Genomic DNA, 10609 nt, shown 5'->3' with positions numbered 1-10609 from the left:
ACATGTTGGAATGCACTACTTATTGATCTGTGGCCTGAGTCAACAAGAGGATGAGGTTACATCATAATTGTGTTTGTCATATGCTGATGCTTTGCTTTTATTTGGTGATACTGATATCCTCATGTGCACCACATCACTTCTTTAGATGAAGACTTGCTGCATATGAAATGAAATGAAATGAAGTGAAATGAAATGAAAAATACTTTATTTATCCCAGAAGGGAAATTCAATCTTGTAAAAGCTCACTTTCTCTTTTTTTTTTTTTTTTTTTACACTCTTGTCTTACCATCCGTGAAACCCCACACTCAGTTGTTGTCTTTGCTTGTTCTAACAGTGGATAGAAATCTTCTTTAAAAGTGAGACAAATCATGTCTCTTTCAGTGCTTTTAGAAGGCGATCAGAAATTTCCTTTTGATAGTTCTGAACATTTCCGAGCTGTAATGATGCATTGACACCCACGCTCACTCACTCAGACACATGTACACAATTTGTTTTGTCTTTTATTCTTGAGTGTTCATTCATTTTTTTTTCATATTATTTTTATTTCATTAGACTACATCTACCTCACCACAGTAATTTCTAGCCACAGTAACAATATTAAACTGACCTGCTTGATGTACTGAGGAATACAAATGAGTGAGTCACGTTATATTCTCCCTTAAAAAACAAATGTATTAATTTCATAGCCTTTTCTGTCAGAGCACTTTTCTCCTTTGAGTTCTTCACCCTGAAGCAAAAACAAATAAACATTGAGAAATTACAGCTGCAAAGCGAGTAAACGGCTGTCGAGTTGCCAATTATTCTTTAGCACTATGTTGAGCTGGTGGAGAGCACCAAAGCATAAAGGCAGCATCCAAATCACATTGTTCAGTGCTGACAGTAACACTGGGCTGACTAACATTTCCCAGACATCTATCATACTGTGGTGACATATCCTGCCGACGGAATTTATACCACTATAATCCCAATATCCCTGTATGTTTCAAGTAATCTGATAAATGACTACCAAAAGAAGCACAATTCTCTCTGTTGGCACCACAATATGAGTCATTGATTCTAATTTAATTAAAAGTGGACTGATACTGTCAGATACTTCTCGTTATTTGTAGCCTGTTTTTTCTGTTTCGTGACAAGAGCATGAGGCTCAATTAGAGCAGAGCATTGACACCTCAGCAGTAAATGTTAATAGCGTGCTGCTGTCACTTATGGTTGCGCAAAGAGCAAGCAGAGGATAAATAATATAATGTTCACTTGGAGCTAGGAGGTAAATTGGTTTAGTCAGCTGTTTAAAGATGGACCATTGTGAGGACACACTTGTTTTATTAGTCTGTGATTAGTGGGGAGACTAATTTAGAGCAGCCTCTTTTTGTTTCTAGCATTCTAGCATCTTAGTTCATTCCTCTTTAGACCTCCAGTTCTACAATTAATTGTCTGTAAAATGTCGGAAAATTTTGAACGATTGTGCCTGACAGTTTCTGAACTCCTAAGATAATAACACCGATCAATATTTTTGTCACAACCAAGAGTCCAAGCGTAAAGATGCATGATTTACAATCACAAAAGACAAAGGAGGGCTGAAAATCTGCACAGCTGAGAAGCTAGAAGCAGAGAATGTTTTAAGTTTTAGGTTGAAAAATGACCTAAAAGACTATGAAAGCTCGTAAAAGATGCATACTATAATAAGTCACTTCTTACATGCATATAGAATGGAACAAGAAACAGGTTCATGTCAAGAAAATTCATGCTGTTAAACGTTAAAGGATTACTTTGTCAGTTGGGGAAATGTACTTGCTGGTTTGTCTAGAGTTACATGACAAGATTGTTATTTGCCAGCACTCTTATCTCTGTACAGCAAATATGAAGCTACAATTGAGGATATAGGATAAAGACTGGAAACAGCTAAAATGGTTTTGTTCAGCCAAAACAAGGTCCACCAAATGCACGTCTAAATCTAAGATGCTTTTTTTCTTTCTTTCTTTCTTTCTTTCTTTCTTTCTTTCTTTCTTTTTTTTAATAACGCAATGGAACTTTGTACACTTTTGATGGAACCAGTTTCTGATTCCCTAAGATCCAAAGATTATACTGAGCCAAACTAGTCATCTTTAGGTAATATCGTCACATTTAACAGGGAATATGATTCCGTAGAGGTATCAGTCTTCTATATCATTTTGCACCGATTGAGCTACCATCTACCTGTAGAGATCTAACTGGCTTCTCACGTTCTTCAAGGATTCAAGGACTCCTTTATTTCTTTGACAAAAGTATTGACATTCAGGTTTCTCTCTCTGAGTGTCCTTCACTTCTGGCAGATCATTGTGTTCAGAGGAGGAGGAGGGAAAATCACCTCAGTTCCAGCTTTATCTTCACACAGAAAATTCTTATATCATCAGCGTAATGGCTCACTTTGCTTTCGTCTTTTGTGGCTTTTACTCCGTACAAGAGTTCTCATTTGAGGATTTGTGTCTTGATCTATTAGTTACTTGCTAAACGGGCTTCCATAAATTAAAAACATGAACATTAAAATTTAGACAACTCAGTACAAGATCCATCTATCAGTTTTTCTGACGCTTTAGATCACATTGTATGATCTTCATCAAAGATTTGCTTTCATGAAACTGGGAAAGGTCTGTTCACCATCTGTTCTAGTGCTTTGAATTATGTAACATTGTTTTCATCAGCAGATCTTTCATTTTTCTGAACAGTTTGAGAATTTTTTCCTTCATGTTGGTGTAAAAGCTTTTAATTCGGGCTGAAACAAATTCTCATTTTTTAATAGATTATTTTGATCTGATCAATCAGTCCAAAACCCAAAGATATTCAGTATAAATGCAGCAAATCCTCACATTCTAAAAGCCACAAACAATGACTGTTTTTAATGTAAAATTTGCTAAGTATTTGATCCACCAAAATCCTTAAATTAAAGTTTACTCTAAAAGTAACATGTTACATTCACCTGATTTACTTTTCCTCCATTAACAAATTCCATCCGTGACACTTTGCTTTTCTGTCGTTGCTAATCTTTGCTTTGTATCTGATCTCTTTGTGTCTCAGGGACGCTGCACCTAGTCTTTGACAATGAAGTTCAACTTGTTCAGAAAGCCGCAGGCCATGACGGCGGCTGAGCCAACCAGCGCCACCACCATGACCATGGCCCCCACACCGGCTGTCATGTCCACCTCGGCGCCGGAGACCTCTGGCTCCAACAACACAGAGATCAACAAAAATGACATGTTTGAGGAGATCAAGAGCAAATTCTTGAATGAAATTGATAAAATCCCACGTTAGTAATGTCACAGTACATTCTAAATTCTTTGCAAGATTCAAAATGTTATTTATTTGACATTTCATTTAATTCAGTTGAATATATTGATTTGGAAAAATAAGTGTACTTTTACTTTGTGAGAAATGTCAAAGTTGCAGGTCAATCCCAATGCCCTCTGTGTTTTGAAACTCACAGTGCCGCCGTGGGCTTTGATTGCCATCGCTGTGGTGGCAGCATTGCTCATCCTCACCTGCTGCTTCTGCATAATCAAAAAATGCTGCTGCAAGAAGAAGAAGAACAAGAAAGGAAAGAAGGGCAAGGACGGCTTCAACATGAAGAACATGCAGGGTGGCGAGGTATGATGCTTGCTTCCTACATGCTGGAAAGTCAGGCTAGCAGGATGTTTCGGGTGACATTTTGCTTCTTTTCCACAACAATTTGATATTCAAGTTTTTATTATTATTTCTGACAAATTTTTTACCTTGAGTATATGACTGTGGCTAACTAAATTTGATCTTTTACCAGCAGCTGTTTTAGCCCAGACTGTAGAGGACACAAGGAGAGCTCTCTTCCCCTCCATTTACTTGATGTTGTAGTTGTTGTGGTTGTTTAACTGTGTGACGTATTCGATTGTGCTCTGTGGTGAAAAATGGCACACTTTGTTAGAAAGTGGCAGAGAATAATGAGCACGATGATGTGGGAAGCATTTTTTTAATAAGCTGCAAGTACAAAAAGTTGTACTTTTTTACCAACGTTAATGGATAAAAATAGAAAGCCTGCAGAAATATTTCAAGATTTTGGAGGCAAAGTAAAATGAATGTTGAAAAATTACAAGTTTGTGGCCTGATCAGCTCATATCAGCCTAGATTACCACAAGTTTTACTGGCAGTTAATTAAAACAACGAATTGCTTGTGTCCACAATGTGAATTTATCGCCCTCGGCCAAAAACAAGTGTGTCATTTCTCATCATAATGGTGGTGGTGGTGGTGGTGGTGTTGATTGCCTCTCTTTTTTGTAGTGTGTTTGGTGTCTTGTGAGTTGAATCTCTTCCTCTCTCTGCTCTCCTCCTTTTTTTCCGCTTTGTGTCTGTCTTGTTTGTGCCTCGTGTTTCTTGACTGTGGTGGACTCCCGCTCTACGGTAGGTGGATAGCTCGCGTTGATGCTCTCTGCCCCCCCATGGCGGAGGGGGGTTTCATGGAATGAAAGTCGTAGCTTCCTTTTGCTTTTTTATTTATTTATTTATTTATTTTTTCACTTTTAGTCTCCCCTATTTTTTTGTTAATTTTTGTTATGGTAGCTTGAGAATGTAACAATGGAAAGCTATGATGTGCTCCATAAACCCCAGAGAGGAGAGTCTAACCATCTAACACATTGTTCCTGGGACAATGTAACTGTAACTCACACCAATATGAAAAGTATTGGATTTAAAAGATGATATGCAAGACACTGTTAACACTAATAATCTGTGCATGTGATAAAGGGCATGGTTGGTTGTTTGGGAGACATGGAAACAGTGATGATAAAACTGCATGACGAGCCAAATACTTGCAAATCTCTTCTTTTTGGTTGTAATACTCAAGGAGGAGGTGGAGACACTGGAAGGCCCTAAGAAAACAGTAACAACATTTCAAAGTCAAGGTCACTTTGACAAAGAGGCTATAATTCAATTACAAAAATAACACTGCAGCAATAAGACTCTACATTATTCAAATAGCTGGCTGTGCCCTTTAATCCTGAACCATTTACTGTAATAATGGTGAGATGAAAGGAAAGTCATTTTTTTGTCCCACATAAATTTAGAGGTAAAATAAAAGGCATGCAGGTTGAAAAATTTGGAATTTATGTTCAAATATAAAAGCTATGAATGTAGAGCTTACCTTTACTTAGTATAGGGCTTAATACAGCTACAAATTGCAGTCCACTTGAAAGCCATAACATAGGAAATATATCTATATCTCCTTGCCCTGAATATTATGTCTTATTTGCCTTTTATCATTTAATATGCATTGGCATTTGCTGTTGTGAGCTAGTTCCTTAGGGGTTTTATTCGAGCATTCATCCTGTTGTTCATTTAGTGAACTCTAAGATCTTAAAACAAGAGACCTACGCTTATTTCTGATCTCATTGGAAAGTTGTATCTTGTATTACCCCTCTTAGTGGAACTAGCATGCAAAGCCTCCACTGACTCTGGCTGTCACTGTATTGCTCAAGCATGTCAAAGGAATTGCCCACTGATCAAGAAAAACACTTGTTATCAAAATGCCACCTGATGTGGTGTACAGAGTTTTAAAATACAAGAGAGATATCGATTTATCTGTTACCAGCAGAGATGTCTCCTTTTGTAAATGATAAATTGCTGGTTTTTATCATCAGGTGCTGTACAGGTAAGCAGTAACCAGTGCGTGTATCTCCCACATAAAAACTCCTGGAGCTCCAGTGTCTGTGGCATGCTGGCTGTTATGGGGAGCCCTGTGTTCTGATTCCTGATCCTCCAGCCTTTAACACAGGGTTTTATTATGTTACTTTTACACCGCAGAAACAACAGGATGACGATGATGATGAGGGAGAGACCGGACTGACAGAGGAGGAGAAAGAGGAAGAGGAGAAAGAACAAGAGAAACTGGGGAAGCTGCAGTACTCTATAGATTATGATTTTGAGAATACAAAGGTCTGTGCTTGTCACTTGCACTTATATTATGTCTTTGGTAATTGCTTAAACAAATATTTTGTCAAAACTAAGGGACAGTTTTAGGCTTCCAAGTTTAGATTTAGCCATATTTCTTTAAAGAATTTAAATGTAGATTTCTGCCCAAAAATATCCAATATTTAAAGAAATATTGGCAAGAGCAAGATGTATTATGTCTGTAGGATTAATATGATGCTATAGCTGGTAACTGGTTATCTTATTCCAGTATAAAGACTGGAAATAGGATGAAAGAGGTAGCTTAGCTCTGTCCAAAGGTAACACATCTGTCCTCCAGCACCTCAAAAGGTCAGAAAAATTATCTTGCTTCTGGTTTGTTTAATCTAAAGTGAAAAATGGTACTTTTTTCATTCACAAGGGTTATGTGCAGGACTGTTATAATGTAAGACTCCAGGTTACCACTATGACCAGTCAAGACATACACCGGCACATCATTTCTGTTAAACTGAACAAACATTGTCTTTACATTTCATTTATTTTGGGGGTAAAATTAAACAAACAAGATATAAAATATCCATAAGTGAGCTTTAAATTTTTTAAATTGTGAGACTTGCAGACAGAGCCAGTCTGTTTCCAGTTTTATGCTAAGCTAACAAGCTGCTAGTTGCAGCCTATTGAATAGTCAGATATATAGTAGTACTGATCCTACTGATGTAGTAGTGATGTTTATATAATGCAGAAACAGATGAAAAGATCATTTTTAGAGTATACAAAATAGCGATTTTATAGAAGTTACCACACTGTGACAACTGTGTGGCACTGAAGGAAACCTTCCGACGGTCAACAAGACTCCAGTCAGCTAAGACGATTGATTGCGAGGCTTAAGTTGTCAGTTGAAGTTATATAACCAGTCTGAGGCAGTGACCCTGACACAAACGTTGAATTTTTTATTCTATTTTTTTAGATAAAATTCTGTCTTAGTGGCTCCTGATGCTTACATTCTGCCCAATCCTCTGCACACAGCTCACGATTGGCATCCTTCAAGCTGCAGACCTCATGTCCATGGACTCAGGTGGAACCTCAGATCCTTACGTTAAAGTCCTTCTGCTCCCTGATAAGAAGAAGAAGTATGACACCAAAGTGCACAAGAAGACACTGAACCCTGTCTTCAATGAGACATTTGTCTTTAAGGTAAGTTTACTACTCCTGTCAGTCTATACTGGGAGAAAACGGTGTGCATCCTTCTCTCATACACATGCAGCAGCAAAATAAGAGAGACAGATTTAACATTTCTGGATAATAAAGAGGAAGTTAGTGTTTTTATATAGACAATACGTTGCACAAATAATTGTCCTAACACCCTGTGTTTCCCTCACGGTGTGTAGAGTGTAATAGAACTGACTGTCTTGTCTGTGTGTACCCACTGGCCTGTGCTGCTTACACTTCCCTGTCCAGCCTAATAAGGCCCGCAGAGACTTTACAAGTGGCTCTGGGTCAAGCTGGAAGCTCTGCCAGTCTGCAAATTTGCAGCAGCAAAAAATAAAACAGAAACAAAACAAATAGAAGAAATGAAACAAAGAAAAAAGAAACAGTCTTATTTTTTGGAATGCTTGGGCCTTTTCCCTTCCAGACAAAGCCACAGAAATATTCAGCACCACATTTATTTTTTCCCTGTGACGATTTACTTGAGATATTTCTTACTTTTTACACTTAAAGCATTTTTTTTTTTGTAATTGTCTTTTTATTGGTTTTCTCATGAAAAATAATATCACAAAGAATATCAGACATAGCATACAAGTAAACAAGTACCAAAAAACAGAACTGAAATAGGCCCTACTAGAGGAAAATAAAAATTAAAATAAATAACTAAATTAACACTTAATGCATTTTAATAATTTCATGTATAGACGGGATGGGATGGTGGTGTAGAGACCCAGTGTCATCTTCAGTTTTGCAACATTTCTGTCTTCTGGAATGTATATTTTTCAATATATTTGAAGGATGTTCACATTTGAAAAAAATATGTAATTAAATTAATTTTCTTCATAAGCATGTTATTTGTCGTTGCATCAGACACAGGATAGTCCTTCTCAGATAATTAGTTTTTTTTAACTTCACTTCAATCTATTTTCTGTGTTTTTAGCTGTTAATTTATTTTCTTTATTTCCTGGTTTAGTGTCCAGTAAACAACATCAATGTAAAGTATTTGCAGTGAGAATTTCCATTCAGTCTGACTTGCTTGCTGTTGCCCTTTTCAAGAAACTATAGAACACTATATGAACACTTAACGACATTAAAAACTGTTCTTTTGTACACATTATATTTGTCACGTTCAGTTGACTTTCCTAAATAGATTTTTTTCAACTGTAATGGACAAAATTTGGAGATTGAGTTATAAGCAACACTGTATCTGTTCATCAGGTGCCCTACGAGGAGCTTGGCGGCAAGACCCTGTGTATGTCCGTTTATGACTATGATCGATTTTCCAAACATGATGTCATTGGTGAAGTCAAGCTGCCCATGAACACCATCGACCTTGGACGGCCGATCGAGGAGTGGCGGGATCTGGAGAGTGCCGATCAAGAGGAGGTGCTGATTATACTGATTTACCTGTTTAAAAAGAATAGTCTACTGATATTACAGATTTTCTTACTGTCACCAAATCTCATACAAATCCTCAGTGCAATAGCACTCCACTGTTGGTCATGAATTGTTTGTGTATATAACACATGTCGTGCTGCTGCCATAAATACTCACTAAAGAACCAAATGTGTGCATTTAGCAATAGTTCTCACTCTTTTCTTATATTTCAAATATTGCTAAAAACTGCGTTCCCCAGCTATTTATATTAGGTGTTGAGGATCACTCCTAGCTGAGGAAAGTCAGAAAGTACATCTGCAAGTCCTTTCATTGGATTTGTTGACAAGCCATCCATAACCTTCAAGGATAATTCCTCAATTTGCAGTTGTTGAAAGATGGTATTTTATGTAAGTGTATAAAACATTCAGGCACTTATCAGAGTCAATATATTCATTTCTTACACTAGTGCAGAAATATGTCTCGATGGCATTGCGTGCCTGTGAAGTATGAGGTGAAGGTATTTTTTATGCACAATTACTTTTTATTAAAACGGATAGATTACATCGTTTTCTAGCATCCGTGTTATTTTCCATTTTGCTTTTCACAGAAGTGTCACCATATCTGAGGACACAGAAAACTTTGTGGCTCCGAGCTATCCGACATCCTGATAGAGCTGTGGCATTCGAAGCAAATATATTGCCAATGTTCCCGCAAGGTCAAACAGAACTCAATTATAGCATGAGAGTATAATTTAGGATATCGAGCAGGCGGCAGCAGAACATCTTGCATCAACGCGTCATAAAACAAGCAGTTTGCAATTGTCTGATGAGTGTGTATGCTTGTCATTTCTGCCTCTCCTCTCTGTGCCGGCTGCTCAGCCTGAGAAACTTGGAGACATCTGCATCTCCCTACGTTACGTCCCCACTGCTGGAAAACTAACCGTCTGCATCCTGGAGGCAAAGAACCTGAAGAAGATGGATGCCTGCGGCTTATCTGGTAGAGAAATGCCATAATTAACTCAAAGTCACAGAGTTGTAAATAGGATCTTGATTACAACAGCTTTGTTTATGACAGTGGCTGTGAATATTCTAAACATACAGTGCTATGGTATCAAATGGTACAGCCAAGAGTTCAGGCACTGGATGTTTTAATATTTTCTTTTACTTTATTGTTTTTTAAAGTATGACAAGTCTAATCCCAGACATACATTTACTTTGTCAAGCAAATAACATAGGAAATACAGTTTAGAATTCTATGTTTCCTGGTCTGTGTACATAGAAAACTGCATACAAACAACATATCCTGGAAACTGAGGATAAGTTGTCACAGAAAACAATGTAGTATTTAATGGTTTATGGCCTCGGTGGTCTCTTTTGTTGATCATATTGACACTCGTTCCAGATCCTTATGTGAAGATCCAGCTGCTGCAGGGGGGTAAGCGTCTGAAGAAAAAGAAGACTACAGTGAAGAAGAACACCCTGAATCCATATTACAATGAATCCTTTAGCTTTGAAATCCCATTGGAACAGATGCAGGTAAGTCAAACCAGACCTTTTGATCTTCATTAATCTTATCTGTCCAATCTTAAATCAATCTCCCACTCATATACTGATGAAATGATGACTTAATAGCAGAGGAATCACAAAATTTCTCTTGTTTGCCTTCTCAGAAAATCCTGGTGGCAGTTACAGTGTTTGATTATGACAAGATAGGTAAGAACGACGCCATCGGAAAGATCTTTGTGGGCAGCAAGGCTACCGGCTTAGGTCTGAAGCACTGGTCTGACATGCTGGCTAATCCACGCCGCCCCATTGCCCAGTGGCACGCCTTGCAGCCAGAGGAGGATATTGATGGTCAGCTGGCATCCCTAAATGCCAAGAAGTAACATGCTCTACCAACCAGCTAATGCACTAACTCAGAAATCCAACCCCCACCCCTTCTTTGCATGAATCCCATGACTTAACACGTGACTACACGTCATGAATCCTGCACAGCAAAAAAGAGACATCGTAGAATATCTGCTCATTCATAGTTAAGTCAAAAGAAACTCTTTTTAAGCATCACATTTCACACTTTAGTGTATGCTGAGAAGAATGGTGTTGTGTTATCGGGTGACTGGTCC

At 37.8% G+C, this 10609-nt stretch overlaps 1 protein-coding gene across 2 annotated transcripts; it reads left to right on the top strand.

Moving 5' to 3' along the window:
* The first annotated feature begins 3075 nt into the window (after positions 1-3075).
* syt2b (synaptotagmin IIb) lies at positions 3076-10372 on the top strand. 2 transcript variants are annotated; one of them, XM_008279729.1, is made up of 8 exons: positions 3076-3280; positions 3458-3618; positions 5809-5931; positions 6931-7098; positions 8329-8496; positions 9366-9483; positions 9889-10022; positions 10157-10372. In XM_008279729.1, exons 1-8 carry the CDS (start codon positions 3076-3078, stop codon positions 10370-10372), a joined length of 1293 nt encoding a protein of 430 aa, XP_008277951.1. The 2 variants fall into 2 exon arrangements, with proteins under 2 accessions (XP_008277951.1, XP_008277943.1); XM_008279721.1 differs by having other exon boundaries at positions 5800-5931.
* Positions 10373-10609: the final 237 nt, after the last annotated feature.

This window comes from Stegastes partitus, unplaced genomic scaffold (assembly GCF_000690725.1).
Source record: "Stegastes partitus isolate 25-593 unplaced genomic scaffold, Stegastes_partitus-1.0.2 Scaffold5, whole genome shotgun sequence".
Lineage (NCBI taxonomy): Eukaryota > Metazoa > Chordata > Actinopteri > Pomacentridae > Stegastes > Stegastes partitus.
The sequence above is the reverse complement of the archived record's forward strand: the minus strand, read 5'-3'. Positions and strand labels throughout refer to the sequence as shown.